Raw genomic sequence first — 18,599 nt, forward strand, 5'->3', positions numbered from 1 at the left:
CCATTTTGCTAGTCTTTAAAGTGCTACTTGACTGCTTTTTTTTTTTCTCGTGTCTTGTTCATGTTCCCAGAACCATGTTTGCTTTTTTTACAACAGCATCACACTGTTGACTCGTATTTAGCTTGTGGTCCACTATAACCCCTAGATCCCTTTCTGCTGTAGTCATTGCTAGACAGTCTCTCCCCGCTCTGTGTGTGTGACACTGATTGTTTCTTCCCAAGTGGAGCACTTTGCATTTGTCTTTATTAAACTTCATCCTATTAACCACAGACCATTTCTCCAATTTGTCCAGATCATTTTGAATGTTGACGCTATGCCCGAAAGCAGTTGCAACCCCTCCCAACTTGGTATCATCTGCAAACTTAATAGGCGTACTGTCTATGCCAGTATCTAAACCGTTGATGAAGATATTGAACAGAACTGGTCCCAAAACAGACTCCACTTGTTAGGCACGTCCAGCGTGACTGTGATTCATTAACTACTCTCTGAGAATGGTTATCCAGCCAGTTATGCACCCACCTTACAGTGGCCCCATCTAAGTTGTACTTGCCTAGTTTATCGATAAGAAGAGCATGCGAGACTGTGTCCAATGCCTTGCTAAAGTCTAGGTATACCACATCCACCGCCTCTCCCTTATGCACACGGCTCGTTATCCTGTCAAAGCAAGCTGTCAGATTGGTCTGGCATGATTTGTTCTTCACAAACCCAGGCTGGCTGTCACCTCGCACCTTATTTTTGTCCAGATGTTTGCAGATGAATTCCTTAATTACTTGCTCCATTATCGTTCCCAGCATTTTATTTTCCCGTGGGCTCTCACTGGGGCCAGGACACAGCGGGCGGCCGATGCCAGCTGAGCTGCCACTCCTGACACCTTCACCCAAGGGCAGGGGGTGAGGGACACAGCTGGGGCTTTTGAAGCCTGGCTGGAAAGTTGCACATGTTTTTCTCACCAAGTCCTCGGGCCCAAGTTGCAGCGGTGGGGGTAAAACTGGCCCAGGCCAGGCAGCTGTATGACAGCAGGGTGGGGGGGGCGGGGAAAGGGTCCAGCACCCAATCCCCAGCCCAGCCCAGCCCAGGTGACCCCGAAGCTCAAGTCGGCTGCTGAGTGCGACTCTGGCGAAAATGAACAACCCCAGCACATGAGGCAGGAGTGGAGCTTTTAAGAACGTTTCGTCCATCAAATGCAACAAAATGAACTCTGACCCAGCTTCTCCTTTTGTGCCTCTTCGCAGAAGAGCCGATCAAAGGGGCATTTGAAAACCGACTGTTGGGATTCTGGACATGTTCCCTTACCCGGCCTGCGGAGCTCACAGTTGCAGGAAGCTGAGGAGCTGAATTCTGGGGGTGAATTATTTCATCTTAGGAGCACAGGACTCACCAGAAGACACCAGCTCTGCCACCCCAGGTATCCCATCCCTCACAGCAGCTGGCACTGGGTCCCTCAGAAGAAGTTTTAAGGACCCCGGAACAGTCAGATCTGGAACACCCAACAGCCTACACCCAGCCCTGGTACGCTGGGCCGTGTGGGAAGCAGTAATTACCCTTCAGCTGCATTTTGATTCTTTCTTATAAACTCTTATCATCCAGTGAAATGCCCAGTTCTGGCCTGAATCCCTCTCGGCCTTGCTTGGAGCTCGTGGCAATGAGTTCCATGGGTTAACGGCCCACTGCAAAGCGAGAAAAGCATTTCCGTTCCATGGGCTGCTCCCCGCTCATCCAGGGGCTGAGGCCGGAAGATGAGGAGATGCCTCTCTCCCTCCTGTGTCTCAGAAGCCTCTTCCACACCCCTTCCCGTCTCAGGTATCGGCAGCGAAGGCCTCGGGGCAGGGCCTGCACATGGGGGGCTGACCGGCCCCTGCCCAGCAGTGGTGGTGAACCCCGTTAATCAGGCAGGAAAGGCACTGTATGAAGAGGTAGCAGTGCATGTTGGACAGCACCAAGCACCCCTGTGACGGCGCCAGAAAAGCACAACCAAGCCCCACAAGGGGTGAGAGGGGACAGCCTGGCCCTGCAAGAACCCACCTACCACAGCTGCATGGCACCCACCCAGGACCAGCCAAAGCAGGGACCGGCTGGCTGGCACTGGTGCGAGGGCAGTGCTGGGTGGGCACACCAAGCAGACAGCTGGCGCTCTCAGGTGTCCTGGAGGGTCCCAAGTGAGGACCAGGCGCAGGGTGACCACACACACAGGCTCTGGCCTCGGCGCTCAAGGAAACGCTGGCCCCACCCTCACCTGCCTCCCACTGAGGGCGGGATGAAGCCGCAAGCCATGGGGGTGCAGGACCGTGGCTCCTTGCGTGCGGTGCTAGGAGTGAGCCAGCCCCAGCACAGCCGTGGGACGCCCCCCCCCACCCCACAGCCTCAGAGCAGATCTCAGGAACCAGCCCCTCAGGATTTCAAACTTGCCTGTGATGGTGAATCCACATCCCCTGGGCGGCATGTCCTGTGGTCGATCATCCTGTTACAGGCCTCGTCTGCAGCCCACTCTCACGGCAACGGGCTCATGCCAGCCCCGGGCTCAGCTCTGCCAGATGGTCCCACCACGCCCATGAGGTAGGCGAGGCTCCGAGGGCCTGGAGAGGAACAGGCTGTGCCGTGGCTGAACGCCAGCCCAGTGCCAAGGAAGAGGCAAGGGCAGAAGCCAGGCTCAGCTCTCCCCTGGACCCTGGCAGTGGGGCAGACCAGGGCCGGCCCCTCCTCACCTGCGGTTTAACACACACGCCGCGTGGGCCGGATTGGAAGCCAGGCGGTACCGCAGGATTTGCAGCAGCTGCTCTAAATATGGTCCAATAACCGGCCGGCCCCAGTCACAAGCTACGGGCCACGTAAAGAAACCAGTTAACTGCCACGTGCAGGGGGTGTGACTGGAGCCCAGGCTGAGCCCCGGGGGAGGTGGGGGCAGAATCACTCACGGCTCCATTCACGCCCTCCTCTGGCAGCTGGTCCCAGACGGGGCACAGGGCCAGGTGAGCTGGGCTCTGGCCCACCTGTGCCCCGGTGTTTGTCCGGTTCAGATAGTGCGGTGGGTGGAGGTGATGCAGCTGCATGCAGCATCTCATGCACACACGGGTGATTTGCAGAAGCCCGGCTACTCTTTCCCAGGTGGGACGTGGGCAGGTAAATGATCCCCAAGTAACACGTGCACCCAGAGTCGGATGCAGCGGAGCGGCTGGCCTGCACTCCCCCTGGCTGGCTGAGGCCTGACTTATGGCCCCGTTGGCCAGGTTTGTAAAGGCTCCTGTCTGTGCAGCTTGCCAGCAAAACGGGGAGCCATTGATCAACGGGGCGATGTTTGAGCCGGGGAAGAAGTAACACTGGGAAGCGCCACCAGAGACAGGCAGCTGATGGCCGGCAAGGGAACCGGCAGGTGCCAGGAGCCTTGAGAGGCTGTGCCGTGCCAGCGTCCTGCCTGCTGTGCCAGGAGGGAACCATCCTCTTCCCTGGCTTTGGGGCAGCAGCCAGGGACCAGCCGATTCGCTCTGCCTGGGGCTGTGCCCTGTGCCCCAAGGGTGTGCGACCAGCAGGGAGGGAAGTGCTGGGAATGGGCGAGTGGCTGTGGGTGCTGTCTGAGCCCACCGGCTCCCAGCTGGTCCGCAGGCTGCACGGCAGGAGCAGTGGAGAGGTGGGGGCTGCCAGGATAGAGGTCCTCAAGCAGGCGCCCTACCCAGCACGCGAACCCAGCGGCAGGCGGTGGGCAGTGCCCGAGTGTTGGCATTCAGCAAAGTGCAAGGCCGGAGGGACCGTTAGCTCGTCCGTCTGGGCCACTGGCCAGGCTGGGCAGAGCACGTCCCCAGCGCCCCCGCACCGAGGCCAGACCCCTGGCTTTGGCTGCAGTATCTGCAGGGCAGCCGCAGCTGGCTCTGAGCCCGGCCCGGCCAGGGTGGTTCGTTCCACGGCGGAGCATGAGAACCAGGGGCGTTTCTCATTTTGCGTCTGCCCTCGGCTTCCAGCCTCTGGCCCGCACTGTGAGATCAGCCAACCCCACGGGGGCTGGAGTTCCCTCCCGTGCAGGGATGCGTACTCCCCAGCATCCACAGCAGAGGGGCCACGGACCGGCCGCTGAGCCCAGCCCTGGCCAGCACTCTGGGAACCCACCAAACAGGCCGGGGGCAGCACCTTGCTCAGGATCGGGGCCCTCGACTGGACTCCCCCCACTGCCCTGGCTTGCCCTTTGCTAGGGAAAAGTCTCTTTTGTATTTGCGACCTGCCTTTGCAGGGCTGCGGGTCCCCACGCGGCAGGCACAGCTCAGCCCCCTACAGAGACACGGGCCCAGCTCCCAGGCTAAGCAGACAGGACAAAGGGCAGGGTGGGGAAACTGAGGCAGGCAGCAGGGCTGTGACCTCGTGAAGGTGGAGGTGACGCCAGGGACAGAACCAACACTTGTGCGGCCCCGTCCAGGCCCCTCTTGGCTCTCGCTTCGCTCGTGCAGCACCACGTGGGACTTCGCCAGCCTCTCAGGCCCTGGCGCTGGCGTGGCTGTCGCTGGGCAGCTGGTGAGAAGCTCCCCCTGCCCCATGCGCTGAGCCCTGGGCCGAAGAGCAGCGAAAGAGACCAGCAGTTGCATCATTTCCGCCCCCCACCCAATAGGGCCGGTTGCCCAAGGCCATCGCCCCGGGCACCGGGATTACCTGGCACAGCCACCTCTGGGTGGCCCCTTGCTAGTGCTGGGGGAGCCCAGCCCGACACAGAGCAAAGCACCCACGGGCCCAGGCACGGAGGCAGCCCCGGAGCGGTGCCGGTGCCAGGCTGCTCGTGCCTTGGCCACTTCCCGCTGCAGAACCGGTGCCAGTAAACCGCAGCCGGGAAGACCGTCGCCGCGCCAGTCGAGAGCGCAAGGCTGCGTGGAAGGAAGAGCAACGCTCCCGTTCACCAGGCGGCCGCTGCACAGGAAGGGGAGGCATCGGCACCTTCGGAGCTAGGGTGAAATAGATACAGAGGCATAAAAACAGCTAGGGACTATTTTCTGCTGTGGAAGGGTACACGTATACAACGGCTGTGCTGTGTGCTTAGAAAAGTGGCCCTTTGCCCTAAGGCCCTGGCCAGCCCGTCCATTTGCCCTGGCCTCACGCGGAGCCTCGTTAGCTTGTGCTAATTACCCGGAGCACCTGAGGGCCTGTGCAGAGGGAAGGCACTTCGTGGGGATCTCGGTCCCTGCACGACTGGGAGTGTCGCACCAGGCCTGGGGGGATGGGGAAACTGAGGCACAACAGGGTGACAAGAGGGGGTGGAGGCCACAGGGGGAGCAGGGTGCTGCTGGGTCCCAGGCAGGCTTGCCTGCTCTGGGGACGGGGACGCTGGCATCCTCTGAGGAGGGCTTTGTGAGGCCTGGGGCTTTGCTGAGGGGCTGGGGGCGTCAGGGCCCATCGGCAGGGTTTCTGGGGCTGCTACAGCCGATGGCCAGCCTGGATCCCCACGCCCCAGTGGTACCAGTGCCCCTGTCTCGCTAAATCCATAGGGCTAGTCAGAGCGAGTCAGGCCAGCAAACTAGCCTGTTTCACCCGGCAACGAGGGCAGGACCCATCTTATGCCAGAGCTGCGGGCACCCAGCGCATGGGCCCCCACCAGCCCTGCGTGGGATACATTTTGTGCTGTGCCCCGCGGGATGCGCACCACCCATAGGCAAACGCTGCAGGCTGAGAGGGCGGCAGACGCTCGGCTAACCAGCTGGGTGGCCCCTGCGCATCTCCTGGACGGCCGCCCCAGCGCTCAGCTTCCAGGGAACGCCCCCACCGGCCCGCCAGCCCCATGAGGCCCCATTGCTGGCGGCCGGCCCACGGCTGGAGCCCGGCGCTCTGTCTCCCGTCTTCCCAGGGACCTGCCCGTCGCCGCAGCACGTCTCCGGTGGGGGCAGCGCGGCCCCTGCTGCTGCGAGGCCTCAGCTCTGCTCACTCGGGGCTGGCCCCACGGGTCGGGCCGCTGGGTGGGTCGCAAAGCCCCGGGCTCTACTCTGCCTCCAGGTCCTGGCACATGCTGTCCACCAGGGAGTCCAGGCCCGCGAGCCCCTGCAGAGAGCCAGGCGGGAGTGAGCTGCATGGGACAGCCCCGCTCTGCCCTGCTGGGGTGTCACCGGGCTCAGCCCGTACTCACTGCCCACTCCTGTCCCCGCCCGCGGTCCCCCCAGACCCTGGAGGAGACTGTCCCCCAGCCTGAGCCATCGCATGGTCGGCCATCACAGCCTAGCCCTGGCCGCCCCCAGCCGCCCCCATGCCCAGCTGACCTGCTGCTGGGCCAGCAGCGGGCGCAGGAGGGCCTTTGTGCTCTTCCGGAAGGCGTAGGGGTCCTCGCTGCTGGACAGGCTGCTGGGGTCGAAGCAGAGGCCCTGCAGGCGAGAGAGGGGCATGGGGAGAAGGTGAGATCCCGCAGGCAGCCTGCCCCCTGCCCCACCACCATGGCCCTCAGCACTGCTCATAGCCCCAGGGCCATTCCTGGCATCCTGGGGAGCCCCTCACAAACCCCCTACCCAACACCTCCTAGGAGCCCCCCCACACCCTTCCTCCGAGTCCACCCAGGGACCCCCAGCCAGCCCCCTAGGAGTCCCCCACCCAGCATGTCCGAGTGAGCCCCCCACACCCCACTGTCCAGCCCTCCCGAGAGCCCCCACATGCCTCTCTCAGGCCAGCACTTCCAGGAGAGCCCCCTCCTGTACGACTTCCCTCAGCCCCCGCTGGGAGCCCCCCGCCGCTGGAAGGAGCTGGGCAGGGAAAAGCCCAGCACAGAGGCCAGAAGGCGTGAGTGGGCCCCACCTGGGCCGTGTAGATGGAGGCTGTGCCCACGTCCCCAGGGTGGAAGCCGTGGCGTTTGCAGAAGTTCAGGAAGCTTAGCACCTCCCGTAGGACTTGAGGCGTCTCCAGGCTGGGCTCCCCGGGCGGCCGCCCCACGGCTGAGCAGTGCAGAGGAGACAGATCAGGGGTCCGGTCCCCACTTTCGCCCAGGGACTCTGCAGTTCCCGGCAGTGTGGTGCCCCCAGGCAGTGCAAACACCCCAGCCAACGGCCGTCCCTCTGCCAGCCCCAGGGATCTGCCAGCGTGCCTGGCCAGCACCCAGCAGTCAGGCTGGCGGGCTCAGCACCCAGCCCCAGAGGCCTGGGCGGAAATGGGCTGCCCCAAGATGTGCCACTCAGGGGGGTTCTGCCGCTGGGAGCCCCTGGCCCACCCAGCCCCTTCCAGAGCCAGACTGGCCCTGCTGGCCACAGCCGCCGGCTCATCCCTGGCCGCACGGCTCCCCGGGGCTCTTCTCGCCCAGCCTGGGCCAGGGACTGGGGACCGGGGCCTGGGCCTGCCCCTCCGCTCCCCTCCACGAACGGGCTGTTGGTGGGATGCTGGCGCCCACGCGGGAACCTCCAGTGTCGCCTGGGGGCACCTCCCACTGGGAACCCAGACCCCCCAGACCCCAGCTGTGCCCCTCCCCTCCCCCCGTGCCCCTGGTTGTGCCTGGCTGAACCCCCGGCAGGGCACTCACTGCGCACAGCCCTGTCCTCCATGAGGTAGAGGATGGAGTCGTTGCGGTCGTATAGGACAGCGTAGGGCACCAGCAGCGCAGGGTGAGGGGGCAGGAACAGGAAATTGTGTAACATCTTCCTCCAGTCGGAGACCACGGGCACCTGGCGAACAGACGCCCCGTCACGCAGGCGAGGCCGAGACTGCAGCCGGGGGCTCTTTCCCAGCCCTGCTGGTGCCCCCACCCCACTGCCCTAGTCCCACCTCCAGGAGACAAGGAGGTCTGTGGTTTACAGGCACCTTGAGGCAGGGACCCAGCCTCACTCTGCATTCCCTGCCAACGGGACAACCAGGCTGCAAATGCCTGTTCCCGGCCCTCCCTCCCCAAACCTGCCTCGGCTCTGGGCCAAAGTCCCCCCGCTGCGACCCCTGCCCTCGGGCTGGGCCCTGGGTGCCGCTTTGAGCCCTGAGACGCAGCAGCCGGCTCTTCCCCGGAGCTCACTCTGGCGCTGGTTTGCAGAGGCCGCTGTCGACGGCCATCAATTGCGCTCGGTTAATTAATTTGATGGGAACAGCAGGGACCACACTTTGCATTTAGTGAAGTTCTGAGAACTTCCAACCTCATCTTCATAATTGGCCTCATAAATTTGAAGAAAGAGAGAAATCAGCAAAGCCGGAGGAGGGAGAGGCGCGAGAACCCACCGCACGCAGGCGGGAAGAGAAGTGGCTCCATTTGGCGGCCTTATTTAATTTTATTGCACAGATCCATCTTCCCCCCGCCCCCTGCCAGCCCCCGCGCTCCCTGCTGGATTGACCTAATCATGATAAATTCATATTCATTTCCCCGCCTGCTCCGACGGGGGGGGAGCGTGCTCGTTACACCGCCCGCCACGCCATTAGCTCTTGCAAATATTTACTCATGAATATTAAGCTCTGCTATTAACATTCCAAACCTGCTGCTCCCCGGAGCGCCTCAGGTCTGCAGCGGGCGCCAGGCAGGTGTGATTAAAAGCAGAGAGGCTTGGAGGGGCCAGTGATTAAAGCTCAGTGCTCCCAACTCCCCGGCCCAGGGGTGGGGCACAGAGAGGAAGTGGGTCTCTGTGTGGATCAGGACCATCACCTTCCCCACCTGTCTGCCCAATTGCCTAATGGTTAGCGCTGGGTGGGGCTACCCCGTCTCCCTCTCACAGCCCGGGAAAGGGTGCACAACTAACTCTGGAGGTGAAGGTAAGCAGTGGGTGCCATCACCCATCACTGACAACCCCACCCACCGGTCAGTACGTCTCCGCCTGTTGGCCCGAAGGACAGAGTTATGTGGGGAGCCTGGGGCTGGGCTGGCAGGGGCTGTGGGTTGGGCGGAAGGGGCACGGCAGGGCTGGGGGAGCCCAGGGCTGGGCTGGCAGGGGCGTGGGTTGGGCGGGAGGGGCACGGCAGGGCTGGGGGAGCCCAGGGCTGGGCTGGCAGGGGCGTGGGTTGGGCGGGAGGGGCGCGGCAGGGCTGGGGGAGCCCAGGGCTGGGCTGGCAGGGGCGTGGGTTGGGCGGGAGGGGCGCGGCAGGGCTGGGGGAGCCCAGGGCTGGGCTGGCAGGGGCGTGGGTTGGGCGGGAGGGGCGCGGCAGGGCTGGGGGAGCCCAGGGCTGGGCTGGCAGGGGCGTGGGTTGGGTGGGAGGGGCGCGGCAGGGCTGGGGGAGCCCAGGGCTGGGCTGGCAGGGGCTGTGGGTTGGGCGGGAGGGGCGCGGCAGGGCTGGGGGAGCCCAGGGCTGGGCTGGCAGGGGCGTGGGTTGGGCGGGAGGGGCGCGGCAGGGCTGGGGGAGCCCAGGGCTGGGCTGGCAGGGGCGTGGGTTGGGCGGGAGGGGCGCGGCAGGGCTGGGGGAGCCCAGGGCTGGGCTGGCAGGGGCGTGGGTTGGGCGGGAGGGGCGCGGCAGGGCTGGGGGAGCCCAGGGCTGGGCTGGCAGGGGCGTGGGTTGGGCGGGAGGGGCGCGGCAGGGCTGGCGGAGCCCAGGGCTGGGCTGGCAGGGGCGTGGGTTGGGCGGGAGGGGCGCGGCAGGGCTGGGGGAGCCCAGGGCTGGGCTGGCAGGGGCGTGGGTTGGGCGGGAGGGGCGCGGCAGGGCTGGGGGAGCCCAGGGCTGGGCTGGCAGGGGCGCGGGTTGGGCGGGAGGGGCGCGGCAGGGCTGGGGGAGCCCAGGGCTGGGCTGGCAGGGGCGTGGGTTGGGCGGGAGGGGCGCGGCAGGGCTGGGGGAGCCCAGGGCTGGGCTGGCAGGGGCGTGGGTTGGGCGGGAGGGGCGCGGCAGGGCTGGGGGAGCCCAGGGCTGGGCTGGCAGGGGCGTGGGTTGGGCGGGAGGGGCGCGGCAGGGCTGGCGGGGGCTGTGAGCAGGACCGCAGGCAGCGTCAGAGCCAGGAAGGCAGCACTGCAGCAGCAGGGGCCTGTTCCCAGCTCCCCGACTTCCCGCTCCATTTTCAGCTGCTGAAACATTTGGTTTATTTTTAATTTTCAGGATCATCAGATTCACAGCCAGTGGGGGGGGCTCCCCGGGAGCAGCAGCCAGGAGGCTGTGGAACGGCAACGCATTAGAGCTGTGTAATGCCCTAATCGCTCACCCCCGGCCCGGCTCAGCCCTCCTCCCGCCACGCAGCTCCTGCAGGGGCCCAGTGCCAACGCAGGCCCGAGGGCCCAGCCCAGCCCCCTCTCTGGAGCTCCCTGGGGGCAGTTCTGCACCATGTACCTTCTTCACGAGCATGCTCTGCCCTGTGATCCGGTCCCGCGCTCGGAACCAGCAGTCCGCCAGCTTCTCCGTGGTGTAGAACTGCCGGCCCAGAGCATAGTACAGGAAGAGGCTGCAGCTGGGCAGGGTGGTGGCCAATCTTCGCCCATCCCGCTGGAAAGGAGAAGGCATCGTAAGAACATTGCAACAGCCAGACGGGGTCAGACCAACAGTGCATCTAGCCCAGGATCCTGTCTCCGACAGCAGCCAGAGCCAGCTGCCCCAGAAGGGACAGGGAATCATCAAGGGATCCAGCCCTGTCCCCATTCCCAGCTTGTGACAAACCGAGGTAAGGGCCACCCTCCCTGGCCAGCCTGGCTGATGGACCTAACCTCCAGGAACTTATCTAGCTCTCTTTTGAGCGCTGTCACAGTTTCAGCCTTCGTGACATCCCCTGGTGAGCAGCTCCCCAGGTGGGCTGTGTGTTGTGTGAAGTAGCACTACCTTGTGTTGGTTCCCCCCGTCCTGCCTGTTAGTGTCCTTGGGTGACCCCTGGTTCTTGTGCTAGGAGATGGAGTAAATAACACGTCCCTGTTTGTTTTCTCTGCCCTAGTCATGACTGTGCAGATTTCTGTTATATCCTATCCAAACCAAAACGTCCCAGTCCTGTTCATCTCGCCTGGGATGGGAGCTGCCGTCCCATACCCCTGCTCAGTTTTCGTCCCTTCTCTGTACCTTTTCCAGTCCCAGCAGATCTTCTCGGAGCTGGGCAGACCACTTTTGCACATGCTATGCAGCCAAATAGGTCTTCTGTCTTCTGGTCACTTAGCAACCCCTTTACTGACCAACGCTGGCTATTGCGTGGTTGGTGCCCCAGAATTCTCCACGATGACCCCAAGAGCTCTTTCTTGAGTGGTTCCAGCTAACTAAGGCCCCATCATTTTCTATGGGCAATTACAACTGGGATTACGCCTTCCAACATCCATGACTTGGCCTTTATCCACACTGAAGCTCCTCTGTTGTTTTGCTGCCCAGGCACCCAGTTCTGTACGATCCCTTTGGGACGCCAGCTCGAGTGGTTTCGTATCATCAGCAAATCTCACCCCTCACCATTGTCCCCCTTTCAGGTCATCTACGGACATGGGGAACAGACCTGCCTCAGTACAGCCTCTGGGGGAGGCCACTGTTTCCCTCTCTCCAGCCCCAAAACTGACCATCTATTGCTACCCTTTGGCTCCTGAGCCCTGCGAGGACCTTCCCTCTGAGCACACTTTGCTGCAGCGCCTTGCTCAAAGCTTTCTGATAGCCCAAATACGTTACATAGCCTGGGTCGCATTAGCCTTTGGGGCCTCTGCAGCGCACAAGGAATGCATGTTCGCCTGATCGTGTTCCATGACTCCCCAGAGCTCTGGGGACCCCGTGTCCCAGGAGAGCCGCCCCCGACCCCGCAAGGCTGGCCACTTTCTGGGTTCCTACATGTAGACATTCAGCCACGTTAATACGTGTCCGCATCCAGCCAGCTTACCAGCTCGCTCCGCAGCAGGGCGGTGCCTTGCCATGGCTCCCCATGCAGGCACCAGCTGCAGATTCAACCACTCAGGTCCTCGGGGCTCCCACTTGGAACATTATGTTGCAAAGGGCTCAGAGCCGGCACCCAGCACGACTCCACTGAACGTGGCTGTGGCAATTTGGTGTCTTGGGAGGGGGGTTAGGCAAAAACTGTGCGGCACCAACGCCTGCCATGGCCTCTGGTGACGGAAAGCACGGGGGTCTCCAGGCTGGCTGGGACCCACCAGGGAGGACTTTGCATCACACTGCCTGGGGCGAGATCAGGCGCCAGGGCGAAACCCAGCAGGGGCAGGAAGGCATTTTGACAGTAGCTGCACAATTAACCCGGGGCATTGTGGGGATGGGAAGTTGGCAGATCAGGCACCAGAGGGTCCCAGCCGGAGTCCGGAGGCCCTGTGGCCCACGCTACTCCTGCTAACACCGGCGTTGGCTCGGTCCGAATGGCGAAAGGCTGCCGGACGCCTCCTGTCTTGGCTGGGCTGCATCCCGCAGGGGACTAGCTAAGCAACTGCGCTGAGAGCCTCTGGAGCTGCGAGTCGCAGTACAGGAGAGGGGCATTCACCAGGGCAGGGAGCTGCAGTGGGCCCAGGAGCTCTGGTCAGGACAGTGTCTCAGAGCCTGAGTTTCTGCCCTGCCTGTCCACAGGCCAGGGCAAACGCTGGCTGAAGGATGAGAGTGTGGACAGGCCAGTGGGCTGCCTAGCCCTGCATCCTGTGCTCCATGCCCTGATGGCAGCCAGCGCCGGCTGCTTCGGGGGGGAATGAACAGGGCCAGCCTGGCACGGCAGGAGCTGGCGGCCCAGCTGGGTCCATCAGGGAAACCGGCAGCTGCATTTCCATGAGCGCAGGACTAGAACTGCCGGGGGCTGGTGGCAGGGCAGGGCCCGGGGCTGGGCTCAGGGGCATGGCCGGCAGCAGGCTGGGAGAGCTGGGGCGGCACTTCAAACCCCTATGCGCTTTGGATCAAGGCCTGTCCCATGGCGGTGCAGCGCCTAGTGCGTTTGGGGTGCTCCTGTGACCCGAGCTGCTCCGTAGCAGGACCCCTCCCATCTGGCCAAGGCCCCCCCGGCAAACAGGGACACCCTGGCTGAGAACTCCTGCTGGGGCCATAGCTACAGAGAGCCGGCCGTGGCCCAGGGCTGAGCCCAAGCCGGGTTCCTTGTCCCCGCCCAGCTCCCTGCTGGACAGCAACGACCCCCGAGCCAGAGGCTAGCCAGGCCAGCGGGCAGCACTCACCATGGGCAGGACGGCCAGCCCCAGCGCTGCGTGCGCCTCCACTCGGCCCAGGACCAGGCCTGAATCCAGGAGCGAGAAGCAGCCGCCCTCAGCATCCAGGAACGTCTTCCTCAGCTGCTCCAGGAGGGACAGGCCGCACGCCTTGGCAACCCTCCCATAGGTGTCCTCCACGGACGTCTTGGCGGGAGCGCTCGCAGACGCAGGTCGCAGGCCCCTGGCTCGCTGGGCCTGGCTGCCCGTCTCCGGGGGGTTGGCCTTGGTGCTCTCACAGCCCGGGCCAGCTGGACTTACAGAGCTCCTGGCCCCAGGCCGCTGCCCCGGCTCAGCGCCCTGGGGCCATCTCCCTTCTGCCTCCTCCTCCGTCCAGCCAGGACCTCCCAGCGGCAGCTCCCCTGCCCGCAGGCCTGGCTCAGGGGGCAGGCAGCAGGCCAGCCCGCTCCCCGCCGCAGCCACGGCCGAGCTCCGCAGGCCAACGGGGCTTGCTGAATGGGCGCTGTCCTGTGCCCCGTCTCGGCTGGCCATGGGCTCCTCTGCTCCCTGGCTCCACGCGAGGCCGTCGTCCTGCGGCGGCTCGGCTGCCGTTTCCGACCCCTGGGGCTCGCACCCAGGACCTGCGCTCTCAGCCCGGCGTGCCATGGTGCTGCCCCCGGGGAGGCTGAGGGCTGCACTGGGAGGGGAAAGCCCACAGGCCGGCTCTTCCACAGGCCCCGGGCGAACCTCTGCTGGAGACACATCCTGTCCTGGCTGCACAGGGCAGAGCAGCGCTTCCGCCCAGCGGGAGCAGCCATCCCAACCAGGGAGCTTCGCCAAGGCCGAGGCGGACGCCAGCCCCTTGTCCAGCCCTGGCTTGGGGCCCTCCCAGTGCTCTGGATCCAGACCCTTGAGGCTGCCGCACCTCCCTGGCTCTGTCCCCAGCCCAGGGCTGCACCCCAGCTGGGCCAGCTCCACGGGCAGCTTGCCAGGGCGCAGCGCCAGGCGCGGACCTTGGGGCGGGGGCAGAGTGCTGGTCCCGAAGCTGAACGGCAGGGTGGACTGGCCTAAGCCCTTCGCTGGGCAGCTGGCCGGGGCGTGGGGCACGTTCCAGAGCCGGCAGCTGGCTCCAGGCTGGGCCCCGGGGTGCGGCTTAGCTGGGCGGGCGGTGGGAGGGAAGGGTCCCTGGTAGGCCAGCGCCGGCAGCGCCCCTGTCTCGCTCACGGCCGTCTGGAGGGCGTGCGGATGGCTCCGCGTGCCCCCGGAAGGCAGCAGCGCGGCCGTCAGGTCCATGTCGGTCTCCGTGGCGATGGGGGACCCGGTGCGCTGCATGGCGCCCCCCGGCACACGACAGCTCCCCGACAGGCGTGCTCGCTGGGCCCTGCCCTCGGCTGCGGCCCTGGGAGGAGACAGAGGGCGGGGTGGCAGGCACAGGCTGGCTAGGCACAAGCAGCTCCCCAGGACCCGGGCCCAGCCAGGGCAGGCTTGGGGGCTGTTTGGATGAGGACCCCCACGCCCCGGGAATGGGGCTGAGCCCGACCCACTTGGCACAGTCACCGCCGGGGTCCCCGACCCGGCAGCCTGCCCGGGGGGGAGCGGGGAGGCGATCAGGCGAAGGGGGTGGCTGGAAGGAGCCAGGAGGGTTTGAAGTCACGCTTGGAACTGCAGCACCCAGGAAACGGGCTGGGCCAAGTGGCCACAAGAGGGCCCCCCTCTCACACCGATGCTCACGGGGCCGCCAGCGGGGCAGGGTTTGGGGGGCAGAGCCAGCCCAGGAGCCAAGGCTGGGAGCACGAGCCGGGGGTCCTGCTGGCTGCCTCCGCCCCACCCCAATGCCTCCAGATCAGGAGTGGAGAGGACCCCAAACACCCTGCCGTGAGCTGGCAAAACACGGGCTATCCCCGCCGACAGCCCCCCCACTGCTGCCACCCCACCGTGGGCCGTCTGCCACACCGCCACCCCCACCAGCTGCCATGCCACAGGGCCTTGTTGCCCCCATAGCTGTGAGCTTCTCCCGCTACAGCGCCCAGCCCCACTTCCCACGGTGAGGGGCTGCCCAGGGCTGAGTCTTGGTTACCTGGGACCTGTCCTCGCCCCTCCGGCACTCACTCCATTCTCAGCATTTGCCCCACTCAGGAATGTGCTGGAGTCTCCCGAGTCCTCAGCCTCACCGGCACCAGGGATCCGCCCCACGAGCCCCGTATGGACTCACACCCTCGGCACCGCACCCGGGGCTATCTGCAGAGACAGGCAGCACTGGTGTGGGAGAGGCCTCTCTGCACCCTGTGCCCTCCCTTGGCCAGCACGGGCCCAGCTCTCAGCCTGGCGTGAGCAGGGATTCACCCGACCCATCAGCACAGGCCCCAAGCCAGATCCAGCCACCTGCTGCAAGCTTCCTGGCAGCAGTGCCCTGCCAGCATCCCATCACTCCCCTGGCCCAGGAGGGCTGCTCAGGCACCTGGCTAATGCTCATCTCACTCTGGTGCCAACCTCATGGGAAACGCCTAAGTCTCCATTTCCCAGATGAACCCCCACCCCCCAGTGTTCAGAGAACAGCCGAATCCAAGCTGAGCCCCCACCACCCGACTGCCTGCCCTAGAGCCCCACTGCTGCTCCTCTGCACCGTTACGCAGGATCACGGAGTATCTGCCCCAAACACCCAGCCACACTCGAGTGCCCCAAGCACCTGAGCGGCACCCCATGGGTCAGAACTCTGATCCTCTCCTAAGCAGGCCCTGAGCCCAAAGAGAATCCTCATCATTTGGAGGCAGTACGGGCCCAATGACACCCAGCAGAGCCGCTCCAGCTCCATCCAGCAGAGGGCAGCAGTGGCACAGCACCTTGGGTGGCTACTGCCACCTCCTCCCACATGGAGGGATGGTGCTTTCCCAACCCAACGGCCCAGGCCCAGGCCCAGGCCAGGCCGCCTCCCCCACGCCTGCCCCCAAACTCTGGTACCAGCACTTGCCGGGCAGGTCTGAGGCCTTCTCTGCTACAATGCAGCCCAGGCCCAGGGCCTGCATGAGACACCCACCCCTGCCAGGCAGGTCCTTTACCTCGGCCCGAGAGCCGCTGCCTCCATGCCGGGAGCCCTGAGCGCACCACCCCGTGGCAGCTGCCCAGCTTCCTTCCTCTCCCAACAGCGAGACCGAGAGGGGAGGAAATGGAGCCGCCCGAAGGGAGACAAGCAGCCCAGGGCGGATGCTGCCCCCCACAACCTGAGCCGCTGTGGCTGGGCCAGCCCCAACAAAGTCCGTACCGGGGAAGACACCTGTCCCAGGGCGTCAGCCAGGGCAGGGCATTGGTGCCAACCAAGCCCAGGCAGATGGAAAGTGAAAGCAGCTCCCTCCCCGACGCATGTGCAGTCCTGGCCGGATGCTGGCTCAGCTGCTCTGGCTGCATGCCCAAGGCTGGCTAAGGGCCTGTGCAGGCAGCGGGGGCAGCTTCAGGGGGTGGGATTGGTGTGCTGACTGCTCTGTGGGTGGCATGACGGGGGCTGGCAGGGTCTAGGGCCAGGGCTCCAAATCCCCAGTAGGGTGAGCATCTGGCTGGGATCCTGTCTCCCACAGCGGCGGCTCAGGGGAACCCCTCTCTCTGAGGCCCTCGCCTGGCCTCAACTCCGACCAGCCCTTTCCGCCAGAACCCAGCACCGGCCACCAAACCAGAGTGCGTCCGGCGCTCCCCGAACCACAGGGTCAGCGTGGGGGCACCTGGGGAAGGGGCCTCCAGACCCCTCGCCGGCTGTGAAGCAGCGAGAGAGACAAGCTAGGGGCAGCAGCCCAGACGGCAAGGTGACGGGCCCTTCGGCAGCTGCGAGCCCAGGCTGGCTTGTGGCCAGGGTTGCTGCGAGGCCAGGAGCTGAGAGCATCAGTGCTCTGGCCGGTGTGGTGTCTTCTCCCCCATGAAGGGCACCCCGCCGCATTGCCTGGCCAGTCTGGCGCCAGGCGGGCTGAGATCCTTCCCCCTCCCTCGTCAGTGAGGGGCAGTGAGCTTGGAACAGGCCCCGTCGCCAGCGTCACGTGGGGCAGCTCGAAGCACTGGGCTTGCTCCCCAGGAATGCAGTCACCCCAGTGCCCAGGGGCTAGCACCCCAGGGCCCCCTGCAGGGAACAGGCCAGCACCCCTCAGCCAGCTGCACCCCAGGCACAAGGCCAGGCTCTGCTGCTGGGAGCAGGTCCTACCGCCTGGGGGAGAAGGGGCGGAAAGACCACATGCAGCTGCTACACTGGGCCCCCGGCCCCCCGGCCTTCCCAGGAAACATTCAGTGCAGACCCAGAAGAACTGGGGTGAGGGAGTGGAAGGGAGGCTGGCAAAGCCTCAAAGGCCAAGGCAGGGACATCTGGCTCAGCCACCCCGCCTGGGGACCCTGCCACTGGGGTTCTCACCAGCACAACCCCCGCATGACTGCCCGAGCCAGCTCCGTGCTCCAGCCACACCCTCCACCTGCCACCCACGTGTCTGACAAGTCCCTGCGCTGGGCAGGGGCCCTGCGCCTCTGCCCCCAGCCATGGGCAGAAGGTGCAGCCACCCAGCCCCCATCCTCCTACCCTATGGTGGGGTCTGCCTGAGATGCCCTTGAGTGGCACAGGCACAAGCGTGTGTTCGGTGCCGGTTAATTTCTAACCCGCGGGGCGGGTGCTGCCCATGGGGGCAGGGAAGGTCCATGCACAGATGACATTATGATGAGGCTAACGACTTTGGCAACGACATGCGAGCCTGCCGTGTGAATTCTCTCACGGGCCAGCCCTGCAGGGGTGCCTGGCCGGCCCTCCCCCCGGCAGGGTCCATGACAAAAGGGGCTGGGAGTGGGGGGAGGTGGCTTTCTGGGGGCTGGGAGAAGTGGCCCCATCGGGGCCTGGCTGTTCTGAGAGCAGCAGCATCCCCCTCGTTCAGCTCACACCTGGGCTTCTCAGCCTTTTGTCCCCTGCTCGCAACTCGCCGGGCAATTGCTTTGATGAGCCGCAGCCCCTGGTTGGCACCTGGGTGTGAATTGTGGCTCTGGCCCCCTCTACAGAGGGCCTGACAAAGGGAGGGAGAGGGGGCGGTCCCCAACCCAGCCGCCCAGAGACCTCGGGGTACAAAGCCTGGGCAGGTGCAGCATGGGAACGTACCTGCCCCCGCTGCGCCGGCACTTCCCTGGTGCTGCAGAGGGGGCGCCCTGGCACTGAGCACCCCAGGCTGGGGGGACAGAGGGAGCAGAGAGGGGCCAGGGCCTGCACCTGGTCCCATTTCACGTCCCCCCCGTCCCAGCCCAACAGAGCTCACTGGGGGGAAGCAGAGCTCACTGATCAGCCTGTTTCCTCTTCCTTGCTATACCCCCCGGCCCCCCTCAGCTGTCCCTCTCCCTCCACAGACGCGCACCCTGTTCCCCTGTCCCCCCCGGCCTCCCGCTTTCACTGCTGTTCAGGGCTCTGGCCATTCCAGGATGGAGTGACCTGGCCCAGACCATTCGTGACTGCCTCCCTCCATGCTCCCCGCCGCGCCTCTGCTATGCCTGCCTCACCCCACAGCCCCATGGCCAGGATGCAGCCGCCACGCAGCCCTGGCCTGGGGAGGGCTGAGGCCGGTGCAGAGGAGCAGAACACGAGAGCTGATCCTCCCGGTTATATACCTGCTGGAGCTAACAGCAGCTCTGCTCTGCCGCAGCTGCTAGAAGACGTGGGGCCCAACCCCTGCCTGACACCTGCGG

At 65.0% G+C, this 18,599-nt stretch overlaps 1 protein-coding gene across 3 annotated transcripts; it reads right to left on the reverse strand.

Annotated features, from left to right (window-relative positions):
• Window positions 1–232: 232 nt before the first annotated feature.
• LOC142015620 (uncharacterized) lies at window positions 233–16,267 on the reverse strand. 3 transcript variants are annotated; one of them, XM_074999293.1, is made up of 10 exons: window positions 15,968–16,267; window positions 14,989–15,149; window positions 12,942–14,310; window positions 10,159–10,311; window positions 7,460–7,601; window positions 6,745–6,881; window positions 6,219–6,320; window positions 2,703–6,003; window positions 2,407–2,573; window positions 233–1,901 (listed from the first exon to the last, which is right to left on the reverse strand). In XM_074999293.1, the coding sequence occupies exons 3-8, from the start codon at window positions 14,241–14,243 to the stop codon at window positions 5,944–5,946; spliced, it is 1,896 nt and encodes a 631-aa protein (XP_074855394.1). In that variant the 5' UTR covers window positions 14,244–14,310; window positions 14,989–15,149; window positions 15,968–16,267; the 3' UTR covers window positions 233–1,901; window positions 2,407–2,573; window positions 2,703–5,943. The 3 variants fall into 3 exon arrangements, with proteins under 3 accessions (XP_074855394.1, XP_074855395.1, XP_074855393.1); XM_074999294.1 differs by having other exon boundaries at window positions 233–1,667; window positions 2,407–6,003; XM_074999292.1 differs by having other exon boundaries at window positions 2,407–6,003.
• Between the last annotated feature and the right edge of the window lie 2,332 nt (window positions 16,268–18,599).

The sequence above is a fragment of the Carettochelys insculpta genome, chromosome 7, assembly GCF_033958435.1.
Source record: "Carettochelys insculpta isolate YL-2023 chromosome 7, ASM3395843v1, whole genome shotgun sequence".
Classification (NCBI taxonomy): Eukaryota; Metazoa; Chordata; order Testudines; family Carettochelyidae; genus Carettochelys; species Carettochelys insculpta.